General features: G+C 31.2%; 3 protein-coding genes across 4 annotated transcripts in view; 1 reads left to right on the top strand and 2 right to left on the bottom strand.

Moving 5' to 3' along the window:
- LOC139512620 (sodium/glucose cotransporter 4-like) overlaps positions 1-3,888 on the top strand; it is a 43,428-nt gene extending 39,540 nt beyond the window's left edge. For both annotated transcript variants that reach the window (XM_071300365.1, XM_071300366.1), the window contains exons 12-15: positions 59-227; positions 1,167-1,388; positions 2,434-2,740; positions 3,586-3,888. In XM_071300365.1, coding sequence (XP_071156466.1) covers positions 59-227; positions 1,167-1,388; positions 2,434-2,740; positions 3,586-3,785 — 898 coding nt within the window. In that variant the 3' untranslated portion in view covers positions 3,786-3,888. The remainder of the gene's footprint in view (positions 1-58; positions 228-1,166; positions 1,389-2,433; positions 2,741-3,585) is intronic.
- LOC139512619 (nose resistant to fluoxetine protein 6-like) overlaps positions 1-22,084 on the bottom strand; it is a 499,632-nt gene that overhangs the window by 45,664 nt on the left and 431,884 nt on the right. Inside the window, exon 16 of the transcript XR_011662313.1 lies at positions 399-470. The gene's annotated coding sequence lies outside the window, so the exon portion shown is untranslated. The remainder of the gene's footprint in view (positions 1-398; positions 471-22,084) is intronic.
- LOC139512604 (golgin subfamily A member 1-like) overlaps positions 14,596-22,084 on the bottom strand; it is a 32,764-nt gene continuing 25,275 nt past the window's right edge. Inside the window, exons 17-22 of the mRNA XM_071300328.1 lie at positions 21,787-21,876; positions 19,580-19,682; positions 19,075-19,256; positions 18,256-18,366; positions 17,248-17,625; positions 14,596-16,718 (exon numbers count right to left, since the gene is read on the bottom strand). Of these exons, the coding sequence (XP_071156429.1) occupies positions 16,560-16,718; positions 17,248-17,625; positions 18,256-18,366; positions 19,075-19,256; positions 19,580-19,682; positions 21,787-21,876 (1,023 nt within the window). The 3' untranslated portion in view covers positions 14,596-16,559. The remainder of the gene's footprint in view (positions 16,719-17,247; positions 17,626-18,255; positions 18,367-19,074; positions 19,257-19,579; positions 19,683-21,786; positions 21,877-22,084) is intronic.

Below are 22,084 nucleotides of genomic sequence, written 5' to 3'. Positions count from 1 at the left end.
TTATTATGGAATGATTATTATCTGCTGATATTCTAAGCAAAGATGATTTGTTTTTCAGGATATTTGTTGTGGTTTTAGTTGTAATCAGTATAGTCTGGATCCCTGTTTTAAGAGCCTCAGAAGGAAGTGAACTGTTTGTGTACATACAAGAAGTATCCAGTTTTATGCAGCCTCCAATATGCTGTGTATATCTCCTGTCCATTTTATGGGATAGATTGAATGAATTGGTAATCACTGTAGTAGAATTTTGTATATATTCTAAAGATTAAGATGCAATGTTTATTTCTACAGTCTCATAAAAAATGTGTCACCTGACAGATATGGAGTGATCATTATATGTGAAGATATCTTAAGTACCATTGGCAAACCACCAAGTAACTAAAAGTCATATCATTTACTGAACAATTTGTATATTATCATTTTTAAAGAATCTTGAAAAAAAATAAATATATAATACCTAAAAATATAAACTAAATTTATATAGAAAACACTTGATAGAAAAATAATTTTTGCAACTGATTCAATCCTTTTTAGCTCACCTGGCCCGAAGGGCCAAGTGAGCTTTTATCATCACTTGGCGTCCGTCGTCGGTGTCGTCGTCCGTCGTCGTTAACTTTTACAAAAATCTTCTCCTCTGAAACTACTAGGCCAAATTTAACCAAACTTGGCCACAATCATCATTGGGGTATCTAGTTTACAAAATGTGTGGCGTGACCCGGCCAACCAACCAAGATGGCCGCCATGGCTAAAAATAGAACATCGGGGTAAAATGCAAATTTTGCAGTTTTTGCTTATTATCTTGAATATTATTATAGATAGAAATAAACTGTACACAGCCAAGTAAGATCTACAAAAAAGTCAACATGACCAAAATGGTCAGTTGACCCATTAAGGAGTTATTGCCCTTTATAGTAAATATTTAACAATTTTCGTAAATTTTTGTAAATTTTTAGAATATATTTTCCACTGTAATTACTGGGCCAAGTTTATTATAGATAGAGATAATTGTAACAAGAAGAATGTCCAGTAAAGTAAGATCTACAAACACATCATGATCCCCAAAACACAATTTTGTCATGAATTTATCTGTGTCCATTGTTTAATATGCACATAGACCAAGGTGAGCGACACAGGCTCTTGAAAGCCTCTAGTTTTGTTTTTTTTAGGGAGCATTCTCTGGTTTGGTGTTAGGTATGGTAGTTGGATTGATCCGGTTTATTGTGGAATATTCCTACACTGTACCAGATTGTGGTGATCCAGCACCAGATCCACGACCAGCGATTGTATCCAAGTTTCATTACTTGTATTTCTCCATCTTTGTTTTTTGCCTGACAGGCATAACAGCTATTGTTATCAGTTTGTTGACCAAACCTATTGACAAACGATGTGTAAGTAACACTAATGAAGAAACAAACAATCATCTTATAGTATTTTATAACTATAAAGCATGCTTTCATTTACTCTAAACTTTAAAACGGACAATTGCTATTGTAAATCTATAGAAATATCAATACATAGATATACGAAGATGAGGTATGGGTGCCAATGAAACACCTCTCCATCCAAGTCACAACTTCTAAAAATAAACCATTATAGGTCAAAGTACGGTCTTCAACACGGAGCCTTGGCTCACACCTCTCATACCAAACAGCGAGCTATATTAAACATGTATATTTAATTTTTTCTTTGATATGTTGCAACTTTTATTTTATTGTTTTCATAGATTGCGATAAAAACAAAATTTGGAGAAAGGGGTTGACTTCTCATGGCTTAAAGGAGAAGGTTCATGAAGGGTTAAAATTGGCCCTGATTTTTTCATGTTTTTTAAATTGGGGCAAAAAATTACAAATTTCACATAGAAATACTTGTGATAATACTACTAAGACAAAAATATTTTTTTCTGGCACTTTCCTTTACTATTTATGGAGCAATGACCCCTTAAATGAGCATAATTTGTATTAAAAGGTCAATTTTGGTACTTTTTGTCCATAATTTTAATTGTTTTTGGCATAATTAACCTTGGCCTACATCTACGATCCAAAAAGTTTTTATATTGATGAAATCTATATCAAAATCAGAATCTTTTGGTTACAACACATTCTGGATCGTAGGTGGCGGCCAAGGTGTTTCAAAAGCTTTTAGGTCTGAAAAATGCACAAAATCATCATATTTTGACAAAATGTCCAAAATGGGCTTACTTTGGCGAATATCTTGTAGTCTTATAAAAAGAACTGACATTTTTAGCATTTATACTTTGGAAATAGACCCATTTACGAACCAAATTGAGACCTTTTTGGTGTTTTATGATAAAGTTGATACTTTAGGCCATTTTGTGCCATTCGTGAACCTTGTCCTTTAATAATTTAATCAAAGTGTGTTTAGTCATTTGTCAGTGTTTTTTTTCTCTTTTTCTCTCATATCCTATATTTTTAGCTAGAACGTTTGACCTGGAAGACTCGACACAGTAAACGTCCTAGACTGGACATTGATAAGGTAATGAATGATGCATCAATACCAGAACTAGTATCCTATGTTGAAAATGATAATAATGGTTCTCCTGAAAAGGACAATACTGAAATGGATGTCTTCAGAGAGAAAGAAATTACAGGAAAGGAGGAAGCAAAAGAGGAGATGATTGATAACAGTAGTATTAATATGAAAGAAAAAGAGGCATTGAATGAACAACACAATCCAGTGGAAGTGGTGTTAGAGGATAAACATAATGAAGTCACATACAATGGTAAATATAGAGATATTGCTGATTACAATACTGTAACTTATCTAATCCGACACCAGAGTATTCCAACATCCTGCTTTAACCTACACGTTTTTCTGGTCCCAAAATATGCCTATCCTTGCAGAAAAACCGTGAGTATTCTGACACCCTTCTTAATCTGACATATTTTTCTGGTCCCCCAGTGTGTTGTATTATATATAATTAGACAGTTTACACTGTATTGATAAAATTAATTACCATTTGAATCAGAATACTTTCACATGAGGAGCTATTTCACAAGGACCTCTTCATGTTTATTGAATCCATTTGGGTAATTTAAATATTGAAACAAGATTTTGTTTACTTGGATGAAGGCAATGTCAGCTTTTGCCAACAATTGGCATATGTCCTCCCAGGTATCTGTATATCAGCTTTGGAATCAAGTTTTGATTTTTCTTGTGAATAAACTGAAATTAATATGGACGAGATATTCCATACAAGGTCCTTACTGAGTGTTCCTATTTTGTTACTAATTTGTTCAATAACATTGCTGCCATGACCTTTTCTAATTTCTGATTGGCTTAATTTAAGGAAACTTCTCAAAAGTAGGTGAACATATGGATACCAAGCAAGGCAGAATTGATCCTGTGAAGGTTATTAACTTGCAATATGTTTCTTGAGTGCTGATGAAAAGTTCAAAATGGCTGCCAACGGAAGTGACTCAGTAGCCTAAAGGGTAGCAGATCATGTTGCTGAAATAGTACCAATCAATCTACTCATGCCACTGAGTACTCTCTTGCAGAATTTAAATGTACTACATGTACAATTTGTATACATATTGATTTTGTATTTTTAAATGTTTTTTCCAGAACCTATAAGCATATTCAAGAGAATAGCACATTGGTTATGTGGGATGGATGAAAGCAGCAGAAGATCTTTAGCTAGTCATGGTGTTGTGCGAGAAGATATGGTGTCAATTAAAGAAAACAGGAAGTGGAAGATAACATCTAATGTATTAGCTGTGTTTCTAATGGGTGTGGTTGTCTTTCATTTTATATACTTTGCTTGAATGTGCCATAAGTATTACTAATATTTTAGTCTTGATTCCATATTATAATGATTAAATCTTGGTAGTCTTGATTCCATATTATAATGATTAAATCTATAGTAGACTTGATTCTATATTATAATGTTTAAATCTATGGTAGTCTTGATTCCATATTATAATGATTAAATCTATGGTAGTCTTGATTCCATATTATAATGATTAAACCTATAGTAGTCTTGATCCCATATTATAATGATTAAATCTATAGTATTCTTGATCCCATATTATTATGATTAAATCTATAGTATTAAGGTACAATGAACCATGCTGTCGTTACTCTTTATACATACTTATAACAAATCCTATTTTTCATAAACATTTGATGCAAACTTATCCACAAATTTTAATCTTGGTTGTTTATCTGACTACTGAATAAACTAGAGGCTCTAAAGAGCCTGTGTCGCTCACCTTGGTCTTGTGCATATTAAACAATGGACACAGATAAATTTATGACATAATTGTGTTTTGGTGATAGTGATGTGTTTGTAGATCTTACTTTACTGAACATTCTTGTTGCTACAATTATCTCTATCTATAATGAACTTGGCCCAGTAATTACAGTGGAAAATATTTTCTAAAAATTTACAAAAATTTATGAAAAATGTTAAAAATTAACTATAAAGGGCAATAACTCCTTAAGGGGTCAATTGACTATTTTGGTCATGTAAACTTATTTGTAGATCTTATTTTGCTGAACGTTATTGCTGTATACAGTTTATCTCTATCTATAATAATATTCAAGATAATAACAAAAAACGGCAAAATTTCCTTAAAATTACCAATTCAGGACAGTAACCTAACAACGGGTTGTCCGATCCATGTGAAAACATCAGGGCAGATAGATCTTGACCTGATAAACAATTAAACCCTGTCAGATTTTCTCTTAATGCTTCAGTTTTTGAGTTATGAGCCAAAAACTGCATTTTACCCCTATGTTCTATTATTAGCCGTGGCAGCCATTTTGGTTGATTGGCCAGGTCACGCCACACATTTTTTAAACAAGTTACCCCAATGATGATTGTGGCCAAGTTTAGTTTAATTTGACCCAGTAGTTTCAGAGAAGAAGATTTTTGTAAAAGATTACTAAGATTTACGAAAAAATGGTTAAAAATTGACTATAAAGGGCAATAACTCCTTCAGGGGTCAACTGACCATTTTGGTCATGCTGACTTATTTGTAAATCTTACTTTGCTGAACATAATTGCTGTTTACAGTTTATCTCTATCTATAATAATATTCAAGATAATAACCAAAAACAGCAAAATTTCCTTAAAATTACCAATTCAGGGGCAGCAACCCAACAACAGGTTGTCCGATTCATCTGAAAATTTCAGGACAGATAGATCTTGACCTGATAAACACTTTTATCACATGTCAGATTTGCTCTAAATGCTTTGGTTTTTGAGTTATAAGCCAAAAACTGCATTTTACCCCTATGTTCTATTTTTAGCCATGGCGACCATCTTGGTTGGTTGGCCGGGTCATGCCACACATTTTTTAAACTAGATATCCCAAAGATGATTGTGGCCAAGTTTGGATAATTTGGCCCAGTAGTTTCAGAGGAGAAGATTTTTGTAAAAGATTACTAAGATTTACGAAAAATGGTTAAAAATTGACTATAAAGGTCAATAACTCCTAAAGGGGTCAACTGACCATTTCGGTCATGTTGACTTATTTGTAAATCTTACTTTGCTGAACATTATTGCTGTCTACAGTTTATCTCTATCTATAATAATATTCATGATAATAGCCAAAAACAGCAAAAATTCCCTAAAATTACCAGTTCAGGGGCAGCAACCCAATAACGGGTTGTCGGATTCATCTGAAAATTTCAGGGCAGATAGATCTTGACCTGATAAACAATTTTACCTCATGTCAGAATTGCTCTTAATGCTTTGTTTTTTGAGTTATAAGCCAAAAACTGCATTTTACCCCTATGTTCTATTTTTAGCCATGGCGGCCATCTTGGTTGGTTGACCGGGTCACGCCACACATTTTTTAAACTAGATACCCCAATGATGATTGTGGCCAAGTTTGGTTTAATTTGGCCCAGTAGTTTCAGAGGAGAAGATTTTTGTAAAAGTTAACGACGACGGACGACGACGGACGCCAAGTGATTGGAAAAGCTCACTTGGCCCTTTGGGCCAGGTGAGCTAAAAATTAAAGATTATGCAGTCTAAAGTTGTATCACAGGCATTACAAATTATACAATTTACAAATATGCATTTATTTTAAGATTGAAATAATTTAAAGCTTCTATTAGAATTATAAAAATATATATTATTTCATTATATAATGGATGAAGGTAGAGATTTTATTAAAGATTTATATAGATATACATTTTTATTGTGCATAATATATGAAAGAAATCTCAATGTGAGCTTAGAAATTGTTCATTTTATATTGTCAAGAGTTATTTCCCATACAGGATTTATCTCCCCCTGGAATGCATAATTTTTAGAAAAATAATGATTTTTTTTATATCAACAGCTGGTTGTACAAACATGTCATTAGCCTAAGTTGTCATTAAGTTGTCATTAGCCTAATGCACCATAAGGGCTTAATGAAGACTTAATGACACATTAGGTTAATGACATTTTCGTACAACCGTCTGCTGGTAACTACATGTATAAAATGCCCTGCTTAATATAGTATAGGGGCATTGTGTATTCTGGTTAGTGCAGCTGTCCATCTGTCCACTATTTTGTCTGTTTGTACATTTTTGATCATGTTAAAGTTTTTAACTAAGGGAGTTTATTGTTTAGAACTTATTTTATAATTCACTAAACTTGGAAATACGATTTTGTGAAATCAAGCCATTCTCAAGTTAAAGTTTTTAGTTTAAATCCTTTACCCTCAAGTTGTAGGAAAATCAACTTGAAAGATGGTACACATTAATTGTGCTATAAAAACTAATGAATATATTACATTTTTTGCCATCTGTGATGTCTGTGATGGCATCACTTGTTATCACTTGTCCATCATCTACTGTCTGTATGCAGCATTTTATTAAAATTACAAGAATTTGCCATTTTCATAATCTAATGCATTCTGTGTCAAATTTTCAAAAGCGTACACCAAAACCTTGTGATTGGTTAAGAACATTCTAAACAATTGAAATTCAACCAATGACGTAATATTTTTTTTTTGGTGTACGAACAATGAGATTACCCATAGTCCTTTAGATTCTGAAAAGGTGAATTAATCTTACATTTTTGTTTATTTTTCAAAAGTTGCAATAACAAATTCAATAATTTACAGTATAATTTATTACTGTTCTGTAATTGAGAAGAAATTCATACATAGTATGCAAACTTTTCAGCTGATTATGATACTGCAGTTTCATACTTACAATCAATCAAACAAATGTGTCCTCTTTAAACGCTAACATTACATGATATACATTTATATTATAAAGCTGTATGTTCTTTGTTTTATTTAACATTTTTGTATTTTTTATTTTACTATTTTTGTCAGTAGATTTGCTCAGCAATTACTTCTGCAAACTGCTATACAGACTATTATGGAGAACCCAGAAAATTGTATTTATTAGATATCTATATTGAAAAAAAAACAACGAAAGATATTCTAGGGCAATGACACTCCCAAAATAGCTTCTTAAAGTATTTTTTGATGTTATATAAAAAAGACAGCTGATACCAAGTGGGAAAACTCATGAGTTGAAGAGGTTATGAGTGAATTTGATTTGTCATCGATAGCACGGAAATTATTGTATATTTAATAAATCCAAATCAGTTGGTGATAAAACTGATTAATGTTGATGGTTTGAATATCTTAATTTATACAAGTAGGACATTTATTTGATGTTTTAGAAAATTGCATGGATCATGTTACAGTGCATTTATTAATATATTACAGGTCTACAGAGATTGAGACTTGCATGCTTTATTATACATTATCAGATCTATGCAAAAGAGTGGTCAAATCTTATAAAAGAGTAAATAACTATGTGTCTTTTGTTCAAACTTTATAACATATGAGCTCCTGAAAATTCAATAGAGTACCAAGGACAGGTGATAGAAATATTTTTGTATAGCTGCAACATAACTTTTATTTGTATTATGGTATGTATGGATGACTTGTCAATTTCCATCTAAAGATATCCTTTTTAATTTGGTTATGCTGATTTACCATTGTCCATCTGCAGAGACTGTTATTATGCAACAGAGTATTAAATCATTGAAGAATCATGCATACAGATATACCTCTGATCTCTGTTATGTGATTTGACTTAGTGTTCAACATGTACCTTTTTTTTAATGAACTCTTTTTAACCGGATTTTTGTGTCAAAAATGTCGGTTATTGATTTGGGGATGTATGGCGGGCGGGCGGGCGGGCGGCAACCAAGTGTTGTCCGTGCATTTACTCATGAATCGTTCAACCAAACCTTTTAAAATTTTAATATGTTGTTACTGACAACAAAATGGAGGTCAAGTTCAATAATGACGATTTTGACTTTTACCGTTCAGGAGTTACTTGAAAGTTTAAAAAATGTTGTGTCCGTGCATTTACTCATGAACCGTTCAACCAAACCTTTTAAAATTTTAATATGTTGTTACTGACAACATAAAGGAGGTCAAGTTCAATAATGACGATTTTGACTTTTACCGTTCAGGAGTTACGGTTCTTGAAAGTTTAAAAAAATGTCGTGTCCGTGCATTTACTCGTGAACCAGTCAACCAAACCTTTTAAAATTTTAATATGTTGTTACTGACAACAAAATGGAGGTCAAGTTCAATAATGACGATTTTTACTTTTACCGTTCAGGAGTTACGGTTCTTGAAAGTTTAAAAAATGTTGTGTCTGTGTATTTACTCATGAACCGTTCAACCAAACCTTTTAAAATTTTATTTTAGATATTTTCAAAATCCTAGGTAGGTGGACTTAGTAATTTTTTCTTACTTTATGCATTAAGGGCACACAGTTTTTCCTGCTAGAGGGTCATTTTCTATCTCGTTTATATGTTGTTATTGTTGACAACATGGAAGTCAAGTTTGATGTTGATAATCATAAATTTTACCTATTAGGAGTTTTGGTCCTTGTAGTATTGATAAATGCCAGAACACAAATAAATATAAAAAGAATCTCGTTTACTGTCATTTTGACAGCTCTTGTTTTAATATCTTACTTTGTATAAATTGTAAAAATTTATTTACATAATATTTCCAGTAATATGTTCTGCCTACAGTAGCATCAAGTTCAGGTATTGATTTATTATTGATAGTATACTGTAAAGTTGTGTTTACATCAATTTAAAACATAGTACACTTGTTCATATTTTCATCATGCTATGACATATTAAAAAAAAATGAAAACAAGAATGTGTCCATAGCACACGGATGCCCCACTATCACTTTCTATGTTCAGTGGACCGTGAAATGGTGGTCAAAACTCTAATTTGACATAAAATTAAAAAGGACATATCATAAGGAACATGGGTAGTAAGTTTCAAGTTAATAGAACTTCAACTTCATCAAAAAATACCTTGACCAAAAACTTTTTGAAACAGGACAGATGGATGGACGAACTGACGAAATGAAGCACAGACCAGAAAACATAATGCCCATAAATGGGGCATAAAAATGAGTTTTGATCCAGATTTCACAGTTTAAATTTTTTTTACCCATATTTGAACATGTAAATATGATAGTATTTGCAGAGGAAGATGTCCTATGGACACATATACTTTTTATATTTATTTACATCAAGCATGTGTATTCACTGTATTGTGAGTATTATTTTTAGTCTTGAATTAATTTTTTATGTGTAATTTTACATTGTTTTTTAATACATCCATTTATTTATGTGTAACCTTATAAAATGCAAAAGTCCTTGGGTCATTGCAATATTTTATGAAATAATTTAGTCCTTAAAAATGGAGATTACTGGTATTTAATTAGCAGTATTTTAAATATTTTAAAATTATTAGTCGGTCAGTTTTCTAATTCATATTGATGTAAAATGCTGTTACATGATCATAAACATATCATCTAAACTCTTTCAAAATAAATGTATTGCTTTACAAGATTTCAGCCTTTTATTTTACTACAGGGGGACATGACTGATCACTCAAGAAAGATGATCTTTTTGTGTGGAAATAACTGTTGTATATTGAGTGAGGTGATCCGAATCGTACTCACCAAGGTATATTATGTAAGGTGATCTGAATCCTCTATATATGTGGTACTTACCAAAGTATATTATGTAAGGTGATTATATACTGCATTCAATCCTGTTAGTGTTGTACTCACATGTGGTATATTACATAAGGAGATCCTTAAAATATGCATTAAATTATCTGTAAATGTTGTACTTTCCATGACAAAAGTAAGGTGATCAAATCCTGCATGAAATCCTCTGAATTATGGTATGTTTAGTAATTTTATCATATCCTGCATTGAATCCTCTGTTAATGTGGTACTCACCAATATATATTATGTAAGGTGATCTTATCCTGCATTGAATCCTCTAAATAATTGGTACTCAACATGGTGTACTAAGGAAGATGATTATTTCCTGCATTTAATCCTGTATTTATGTAGTACTCACAAGAGCATATAAAGTAAGGTGGTCATATCCTGCATGGAATCCTTTGTTAACGTAGTACTCACAATGGCATATAAAGCAAGGTGGTCATATCCTGAATGGAATCCTTTGTTAATGTAGTACTCACAATGGCATATAAAGCAAGGTGATCATATCCTGCATGGAATCCTTTGTTAATGTAGTACTCACAATGACATATAAAGTAAGGTGGTCATATCCTGCATGGAATCCTTTGTTAATGTAGTACTCACAATGACATATAAAGTAAGGTGGTGAATCCTTTGTTAATGTAGTAGTCACAATGACATATAAAGTAAGGTGGTAAATCCTTTGTTAATGTAGTACTCAAAATGCCATATAAAGTAAAGTGGTCATATCCTGCATGGAATCCTTTGTGTATGTAGTACTCACAATGACATATAAAGTAAGGTGGTCATATCCTGCATGGAATCTTTCGTTAATGTAGTATTCAATATGGCATATAAAGTAAAGTGGTCATATCCTGCATGGAATCCTTTGTGTATGTAGTACTCACAATGACATATAAAGTAAGGTGGTCATGTCCTGCATGGAATCTTTCATTAATGTAGTACTCAAAATGGCATATAAAGTAAGGTTGTCATATCCTGCATGGAATCCTTTGTTAATGTAGTACTCAAAATGGCATATAAAGTAAGGTGGTCATATCCTGCATGGAATCCTTTGTTAATGTAGTACTCAAAATGGCATATAAAGTAAGGTGGTCATATCCTGCATGGAATCCTGTGTCAACATGGTACTTACTATGTTATATTATCTAAGGTGATCATATCCTGCATTAAATCCTATAAATGTCAAGTGTCAATCTTATAAATGAAGTGATATAAAAAATGGGATATCTTAGAAAAAAAATTCTTAGTTCATACATATATATTGAAAACATGAAATAGATAATTGACTACTGTTGCTGTCTAAGCGAGGTATACCCTAAATCTTTAATTCATATACCATGCAAGTCTATTGGTTTTGGTAATGATTAACAAAGGCAATCAATTAATAAAATGTCTAAACAGTAAAAGAAAAGTTATTAAACAGACAATAACTGACAAAAGATTTTATTACAACAGAATATGAGCAGAATGGTCCTGATTTAAGGATACTGATCCTCAACCACAAATTTAAAAAATGTTTTTCAGTATTTAAACTGCATTCTTTTTTTGTTTTTATTATCCTATAAATAATTGACATCTGAAACAAAAATTTATCTACAGTGCTTTGTGGCAATTCAATGTCATAACTACCTAATCAACTTCTCAAGAATCATGGAGTAAAACAATTTTTATGCCAAACCCAGGTCACATTATGTTTTCCTGTCTATGGGTGCATCTGTCTGTCCCACTTTAGGTTGAAGTTTTTTATCAAGGTAGTTTCTGATGAAGTTAGAAGTCCAATCAACTTGAAACTTAGTACATATGTTCCCTAGGATATGATCTTTCTAATTTTCTCTAAAGAACTTAGTATATTGAAGTCAAACTTGACAGATATGTTTCTTTGAACAGACATACACACGGCCGACACTCGGCTAACCGAGAGATTGGTCGGTTAATCTATATTGAGTATGCGGCTATATCGGCGGTTGGTCTGTTAATCGGGTTGGCTAAAGTCTGTTAATCAGGTGTTATCGAGAAAATCATTGAAAGTTCAGCATGTTTCATTGTATAACTTTCTAAATATATTTTCATTATAAAAAGTATTCATGTCTAACAAAACAATTCAATGTACTGAATTCAGTGGTGTAATTATTATTTTTCTAGCTTCGATGTACGATCTATAAAATGAAAAGGTGGGTTACTCATCAATAAATTTATACACATTTTACACATATAAAATGTACACAAAATGACACATTGGTTAAATTTACTTGCATTCAATATTTTGAACATCGAAAAAAGAAAGGCATTATGTTTGTTAACCATATTGATATCATTGTGTGAAAAATCTACACGAAAATCTGTATTTTGGTGACATAAATCAATCTTTGTTTAAAACCTGGTCTGTTAATGGGTCGGATGTATAAAACCCGGTCTGTTAATTGGTCTGTTAAGAGTTATGAATGGCAATAAAAGTATAATTTTATTGCTATATGGGGTGTTATCGAATCAAATGAGTAGGCGCAAGACGAGCGGCTAAAATATACGAAAACAACACATGAGCAATGAAACATAACATACACGGAAACAACAGATGAAATTGAAATTGATAAAATTGGTTTCAAAAAGTGTAATATTAAAGTAATATTAATTTCATCCAAGAATGATGGCATATATCATGTTGATTCTGTTTAATTGTCATGATTGACACAAATTTGTCATCTACATTGGTAACCAGTATATAAATCAGAGATAAACGTCGTAATGTAACTAAACATGAGTAAGTAAAATATATTGGGATGACAAAATATGAAAAATAAAGAAAGAATAATGAGTAAGATATATAAAATGTAAAAAAAAAATGACATAACAATTTAAAGAATACATCTTCTAAATAAACAATACCCCCAATCCGGACCCTCATGGTATACACGAGAATCTGGATGGAAACGCAGAATATAGAATAATATATAAGGACAGTAGAGAGTGATACATTGCTAAAAACGAGAGAAAAATAATGCTTGTTTAAGAATACACACATGAAACACCGATGGTTGTTGAAACAGTAACGGATTGCGATGTACTTAAATTGGTGACAAATTCTAGAAGTTTACATGCGGACAACTATGGTGGCAGGTTAATGCCATTTTGCGTTTTAGCGCTTTCGCCTTACATATTCTATATGACGAAAACGCGAAATTGTGAAGTCGAAAACGCGAAACCGATTTCTCGTTTTCGACTTCGCGTTTTCACATTTTTGACTTCGCGATTTCGCCTTTTTGCGATTTCGCGTTTTCGCCCTATAGAATATGAAAGGCGAAATCGCGAAAACGCGAAATGGACTTCACCGGCCACCATAGTCAACTGTAGTTCTCCTCTGCACTTATGTAGAAAGGAACTAAACGGAATAAAATGAATTGAAACTTAAAATAACCAAATGTAGCTGCATTCGCTCCTTTCCGTTTACTTCTTTTGAGTGATTTGTAAACAACATATGATTAAGTAATAGAAGAAAAAAACCAATTGGATGATGCTGACGAATTAGGGTTTAACGTCCAGTGACAAATATCATGTTCATATGTGAACGAGAATACGTTATATGTACCCTGTGTTGTATTAGAAAGACACTTTCAGTCGGAATTGAGAACGTGCTACTTCGAACAGACACAAAAATTAAGGCTGATTGAAAGCGTCAATAAAAAATTCATGCATATTCCAGAGGCCCATCCATATCACGCTATATTGAAGTGACACACCCTTCAATAAAATGCAAAGAAAGTCAAATAAAAATGCTCTTTCTAGGATAATTTGGCACCGTATTGTCATTTTTGTGTACTCAAGAACATCTCATTCTTAAATTTTTCAAGGGGAAAATATAAAGGTAGCAAAATTATTGTCGTGGCTAAATAACTCTTAACTGACACAATTTCAATTGTCCAACCCATTAACAGACTTTATTCCCATAATTTTCACTAAAACGTGGTATTATTCACGTTATTTTACAATTATGAAATATTTACTAATGTCAATTTATTTTTTAGAACCACAGTACTATTTTTTGTCCTTTAAATGATATCTAAATTTGTTTGTTTCGCCTTTTATTAAAAAAATTGCTATGCGTATAAGCATAAATACTACATACTTGCGCGACGCCTTTTAGTTTTACTGAAAGCTGCGCAGACTAAGAAATGTTTTTACAAGTGCAAAATGTTCTTTGATAGATACCATTTTGTCAGACACTTTTCTTTTTTTGATTTGGTTCTTATAACATGCCAAAAATCTGTATATTTAATAGAGTTTAACATTAAATTAAGCGTTTTACTCTTAACAGATGAATAACCAACCCGATTAACAGACCAATCGCCCATATAGCCGCATACTCAATATAGATTAACCGACCAATCTCTCGGTTAGCCGAGTGTCGGCCGTGATACAGCAGTATGGGATTTTCTCATTGTTGACATTTGTACAGTGACCTCTAGTTTCTATTTTCTACATCATTTGGTCCCTAATAAAAAGTTGTCTCATTGGCAATAATTTTTTCCACTTGTAAATTTAATAAACAAAACACACATAATATTCATACATTTATGTAAATAAGCAATAACAATATACGATAAAAGATTCACAGCCATTGTTATTATTGAGAGTATTTGTGTACACACATTCATGACAGAAACAGCATGTTTTATATCAATATAATTAAAGACTAAATTTTTATCTTATGTGTCAAAATATTAATTTAATTGTGTCCTGCTACAGATGCCATAGGACAGATAGTCTTAAGGTTTATACTAGAAGTATTATTATCAATGATCCATGTAAATAAGTAAAGGTAAGATAAACCCTGCCAGACAGACATGCACGCCTCACATTGTTCCAATAAGTTGACCTATTGCTGAAAATACAATGTATCTGACAAATGATTGGAACCATAAAAAGTTTGTGTTGACCAATGAATCAAATAAATAAGGGCCTGATGAACACTGAAAGACATGCATGTACAACCTACTAACATTAAATACACCATACATAGTGAATCTACTGCCGATCGTATCTGAGAAGATGGTCCAATGAACCAAGAAAATGAGGTGAAGGTCAGATGAACCTAACAGACAAACATGTACACCATACAATTATTTTATAGATCTATTGCTTACAGTATCTGTGAAACAGACCTCATCATGAATACAAAACACTTATAAACCAATACACCATGAATATGAAAAAAGGGGGTCTAGGTCAGATGAAACATGCCAGACACACTTTAACATCTTACAGCAATGCACACTTTAAACATTAATGTTATATATTGCTTAGAATATCTGAGAAATAAGGCAATAACTTTTATACCATAAAAAAATTTAACTTTTACAATTGGATGGAAGTCATACACCAAATACTTTGACTTTTTGCATAAAGTATCTGAGGTATTAACTTATCTGAGAAAACTCAAACCTTAAATGCCATGATTTCAGGTCAAGGTAAGGAAAACTCTGTCTGATGGAAATGAAAACCTTGCAAGGATCCCATGTATCAAATATAGCTATCCTTGTTACTCACAAGTGGGAAATTCTAATGACAAAACTAATAGAGCTTCTTAAACAGTACCTTAACAATGAAAATTTGGTCAAGGACAAATAACATACTTTATAGAACAACTGTATGTATTTGGGCAAATTGTAATTTCAAAATCTCTTGAATAATTTTAACTAAAAACATAGAAAAACCTTTTGTTATCATTAATATTGTCACTCAAACAAAATTTTCATTATTTATCAAATCATTTAAAATTCATTAGTTTTCTTTGAATTGATGAAAAAATAGTCATATAGTCAAAAAAATCCAAACTGAAATTTTTTTTTAAATGAAATCACTGAGGATGCCATAATATTCATCAGTTTGACCTATGCTAAGCCAAAGATTTTTTTTAAAATGAGACAAACCTCTTTTTCTACTGCAAACAAAATAATTCAAAATGTTCAGAAATTTGAAGTTAGGTACCAAAATTTATATAAAACAAGATAAACAAGATGGTTTGATTCATCATCACAAGTGCATCAATTCATTAAGTAATAAGATATGATAATGGTAATACAATTTCATGGAAAATCAAAATATGGAAACAAACTTTTTTGACCAAAATTAAGAACAGTTTGAAAATATCCATGTTGAATCTCGATAATAATTAATGTAAATAATGTTAAAATTCTATGCTTAGTGTGTTGGATAAAAGTTTAAAGCGTCATCAAACAGGAAGGCATATCTGAAAATCTGTTAAAAGTATAATTCAAAATTGTTAACTTCTTTTCAAAGAAATCCAAAGAATGAAATATAATATTGGTAAAGACTTGTCAGCAGTCATTTGCTATTTGACTATACTTTGAACTTTTATTATACCTATATATAAATGCAGTGTGTTTAAATTCTAACAAAGGGCAGTAAAACTTTTCTGGTCATGCCAAAAAGAGGAAGTATTTTGATGAAAATCAAATATCATTAATCATTGACATATATACTCTCATATAAATCACAACATTAAAATGGTGGTGGAATGTATTTTGATTTCTGTCCTGAGCCTAGCGCTGGTCGAATTCCAAACCAAGACATTCTGTATTCTAATGTATCATGTAACATCTTTTGTTCATCTGGTGAGAAATGTAGTAACACTGATATAGCTCGTATTAAATGCACAGCCTGAAATAAAATAATGAAATCAAATACAAATGAGGTAGGTTCGTGATAGAAAATGTATATAACATATCTGATAAATTAACAGTGGACTGACATAAGATATCTAAATTTACATGATGTTGTTATTGACATACACTTTTATTGAATTTAGCAGAATAAACCCGTCAGGAGCCTGTAATTTAGTGGATTTCTTTTGTTGCAGTATATTATATTTGTTTTAAATTTGTTGTTTTGTACATAATTCAGTCTTTTCTCCTTTAAGTTGATTTATTTTTTGTCATTTCATTGCTTTTTTTTCAGCTAGCTTTTGCTAATTTTTGAAGGCAGTAAAAGACCTATAGTTGTTAACTTCTATTTCATTTGGTCTCTGTGGATAGTTGTAACATTGGAATTCTTTACACATATCAACTGATACAAGAAATGAATGAATTCATGACAACATTATGCACTCGCAGATTTGTTTAAATTTGTTGCTTTCAATATTTTATTGGGTCAAAAGGTCTTTTTAATTTATTATAAATAAACTACTAACCTCTGCTTCTCTACTTAACATAAATTTTAAAACCACATGTTTCAAATATTTAAAGTTCACATCATTTTCTAAGTCCTTTCTCAGTAAATGATCAGAATTACGTGTCCGGTTTTTATGAACATCTATTCCATTATCTGAATGATTGTTTGTTTCAAATGGTTTCATCACATGACTTATTGTTGCAGGATTATGATCCTTAAAATCAATATTGTCTTTCAATGGTGAATTCCGACTTTCACTAATTTTCCGCTGCATTGGCGGAGTAAATGAAGCACCATCAATCACAACTGGTTCATCACTGGGGAGAGGTTGAACTCTAAGTTCACGCTGTAAAGTTTTTTGAAGATCTCTAAGTCTTTGTTCCTGTTTTTTCAAAGCCTGATGGAAAAAATAAAATCAAATTTGTTTATCATACAAAATCCAAATAAGAGCTGCAACACGACATATGGATACAACCTTTACATTTATTGCTATAGGCTTTAAAAACAGTATTTTTACTTTTCAACAAAATAATTTCAAGTTTTTAGAAGTATGCTGATAGAATTATATTATTGTAGAAAGGTTTTTCATGTATTTTTTTTTTCATTTCTATTCAGTGGTATTTTTTATCAGTATTTAAATTTCATGTCATTTCCTCCAAGTCCTTTCTGGGTGAATCATCAAAAACTTTGATCATCTGCATTTTTCAATACAAATTTTTCTAACAGTAAAGTAAGCATTAGTTGAATCATCATATAGTCTTTGCCAAGGAGAAATGTGTAAGGTGCAGGATGATAAATCAGTCATGAATCAATGCTCCGTTTCTATCTGTAGGTAGTAAAATTAGATTACATACACAAAATATAATAGGAAAATTAGTATTGAGTATGAAAAAATAATTCAAGGACTCAGCCTAGTTTTATTATGTTGAATCTTTGCATAATTATTTATTGGTTAGATCTTTTCTTAACTATTCACAGATAAGATGTAAAACACTGGAGCATTTTATTCTATAGAGAATTAGTTTACCTTATTTTTGTCTGCCAGCTGTTCCTGTAAGTCTGTAACAGTTTGCTCCAAAGTACTAACTTGTGTAGTAGTCTGCTTATTCTCTTCTTTCCCATCTTCAAGCTCTTTTATCTATTATTCAGATTTATAATGTTAATGAATCAATCTCAATCTCAATCATTCTTTGCTACTATTAATTACATACAGAGGACATAGATTCAATTTCCTTTTTTTTTATATATCAGGATAGTTCAGGTATTTATTTAAAAATAGATTTGGAATGGTCCATGGGATATTAATGATGCCTTCGCCTGAATATAATGTTATAAAGGGACATAACTCAAGAACTGTTTAAGTGACGCTACTCAAATTGGTACTTGATCTGAACAGACGTACAAACGGACAAGGGTAAAACTTAATGCCCCCTCATCTACAGCTGGGCATAAAAAAAAAAAAAAAAAAATCAGCATTGAGTCACAACAGTAGATTATGTTCAAAACTTTTCTATTACCAGCAAAATATTTCTTCTTTAATTCATGAACACAGTGTTGTGTAAGTATTGATCTTTTTGTTCAAGTGTAATTTGAAACTTTTAAAAATAAGATGACATGTGCATTTATCATAATCAGGTGTAATATTTCACAGCAAATCAAATAATAGTAACTGTTATGAAACATACATAAGACAAAAAAGTTCTGAAGAGGAAATGTTTTTTCAACCTAATATAAAACCACTAACATTAATTTTCAACTGACCCATATGTTATTAAAACTATTTTTAACACTTGCTAAAGATGGGTCACTAAATAATATGGATAAACTGCATATTCTTCAATCTTACCTTTTTTTCATGGAAATCAACATTCTCTTGCAATGAATCATGGGACTGTTTTAAATTATCTATGTGATCATCTTGGTCTTTTATCTCTGATTTAAGCTGGTTAATAATACTATCTGAGCTGCTCTGAACAGATAAATTTTTCTGTGATAACTCAGCATTTCTAACTAACAACTCATCTTTTTCTGAAAAAAAAAATATGGAAACGGTGAACCAAAATTTATAAAAATTGAAAGGGAGCTCATGTCAATACAATAGATATAAACAATTCACCAAAGTTTCATGCATATTTGTTAAAGCATTTTTGAATTAATGTCTGACATGTCAACGACAGATGGACAGACGGTCAACATATACCACAATACCTTCACATAAACTTAAATTTTTAGACTCATTATATATATAACAATCACAGTTAACACATCATTCATGAGAATTTTAATTGCACCCCCTTTTTATGTTGAAAGTTCTAGATATAACATGTATTTTTTCGTATATTTGTTATTACCTGCAATGCATTCTTGAAGCTCAGATTCTTTGCTCTTCAAAAACTGTTCCAATTCTTCCAATTGCTTAGATGACTGAGTTAATTTATTCTCATGATCTGAAATCTTAGATAAAAAAAATCCTAATTATAATTTACTGATAATACTTTGTAAAAACATTTGATTGAAATCTAAAAACCTCACAATCTTCTATCTTTATAAGTTAGATATACTGAAACTTTAACCAAAAACTTGGCTAAATGTTTCCCTTGTTCAATTTAAAATGAAATTCTGAGAAGTAGTCATATGAACTAGTCTAACAAAATTACAGGAATAATACTCTGTCAGTTACACTGTACTTAAAAAAAATAGCCTTTTAATCTTATTTGTTTTCAGTGAGCAGATCGTGCAAAGAAAACTTTCTATATATTTCCTATAGAATGCAGTGTAAAAATGCATCTGGAATTTATTTTGGTTGACTAATCAGCACCAAAGTAACACCAAGTCACATTCAAGTAAGAACTATTTCTGTCGTATTTCATGATATTCTCTAAATAAAGTCCATAATATTAAGCCAATAAGAAAAGCCCACTTTTTTGTCATGATGACCATTTTGTTTTTTTAATGAGGCAAAAGTTTGAAATGTCAAACAAACATTTCTCAACATTTATAGTCATTTGTTTCCATATCCATATTTCTAAGTGCCTACATCAGAAAATAGTTATCAAGAAAAAGCAAAAGGCCATATTTTATTTTGGCTGAAAGATGTATTAAACATGAAGGAATCTTTACTTACTGACAATGTGAATTTGAAATAAGTACAGTAATTTAAAAATATTATTAAATATATTTTTTCATAAATGGCATAATAACAAAATATAACAATTGCATTAATATAAACAAATATATTTCCTTTTTTTATTACAATTACAGAATTATTTTTGGTAATTCATCAAAGAATCAAATGAGCTGCATTGGATAGAAGTCAACCTTATGCAAATGCATGTATGCATGTAGATTTAATATACTTTGATTGATTTCGGAACATTCAAATAGGAAATAAAAGATGATTTTTATCTATTTTGTAGCGTATACCAACTTAATTTTCAAACAGTTCCAGATGTTGCTTAGAGATTTTTACAACCCAAAATAGGTTAACAAATGTATTCATAATCATTTGCATCCAGTCTATTTCTATCAGACGCAGCTCAAATTATAAAATATTTATCAATTTCTGAATATTGATGGATTTCAACTTATTTGTTCAGTGATTGAAAAGCAGGCAAATATATATATGTAGGACTCAGAGATGCAATGGGGATGCTGAAGTTTGTTGGTCACGCTAAAGTGCAATGGTCTGTGCCAAAGTGTGACATGTGTCCTTTTGCTGACTTGTTGTCATCTATTTGATATGTAAAGGCTAGTTTAAAATCCACAGATGTGCAATTATTATGCGAAGTAAAATTTGTTTTACTTAATAAAAGCATTCATAATTGTCTATAAAATAATCATGCCATTTTGGTTTCAATGATATATATGTGTATGGTTGAAATAAATAAACTCATAATAGATACCAGGACTAAATTTAGTATATACGCCATACACGTGTTTCGTCTACAAAAGACTCATCAGTGACGCTCCAATCCAAAAAAGTTAAAAAGGCCAAAAAGAATAGTAAAAGAATTATCATTCCGTAAAAAGCCTGTTTCAGTATAATTTTAACAGAGTTGCAACATTTAAAATTCAAGAATATATTTCATATAATGTATGTCCTAATTCACAGTGTTATACTAAATGAGAGATTGTCCTCTTTAATTTTGCTGCATGTAGACATAATTCCACGTTTACAGTTTATCTTTACTTTGTTCCTCTCAGGAGTTTCCTATGACTGAAAATTCAATGACAATTTATCATGACTGTTTTAAATGAAACAGATGATACTCTTTATGCTATACATAAAAACATGAAAAACTGCTTTCTTAAGTGACATCAACATGTGAAAATGAAAACCATAGTTGATGTAAATTTAGTCCATGATTTAAACCATTGCACTTCTGACAGCATAGCAATGAACAAGGTAGTGTCAACACTGCCACTGTCACACTTAAACATGATCAAAAATGCACTTCAAGGTCAAACCATGATACTTTAGTGTTACCATCACTGTTCTGAGTACAATCCCAGTTCAGAGTCCTACATAGAGATATGACAAGCTACACTAGATATTTACCATACTCCTCAATTCTCTTTCTGTATTCTCCAATTCACATACTTTCTTCTTTAACTCTAATTCATCATTTGATAAACTGTACTTTTCATTCTGATGGTAAAAGATAACAAGTTGTCAAAATTATGCATAATTGTATAGTTTGATTACTGCGTATTTTGGAATTTTGCCAGTGGGTGTTTATAGTTGTATTGTTATGTTTTTAGTTATATATTTTGTTTTTAGTCCTTAAGGCAAATCTATTTTGACAGCAGATATTCCATACTTTTTAAAACTCATTCACAATTCATTTCTTCTCTTT

This window comes from Mytilus edulis, chromosome 2 (assembly GCF_963676685.1).
Source record: "Mytilus edulis chromosome 2, xbMytEdul2.2, whole genome shotgun sequence".
In the NCBI taxonomy this organism is placed as follows: domain Eukaryota; kingdom Metazoa; phylum Mollusca; class Bivalvia; order Mytilida; family Mytilidae; genus Mytilus; species Mytilus edulis.
Note: the sequence above shows the minus strand (reverse complement) of the source record. Positions and strands in the feature narration are given on the sequence as shown.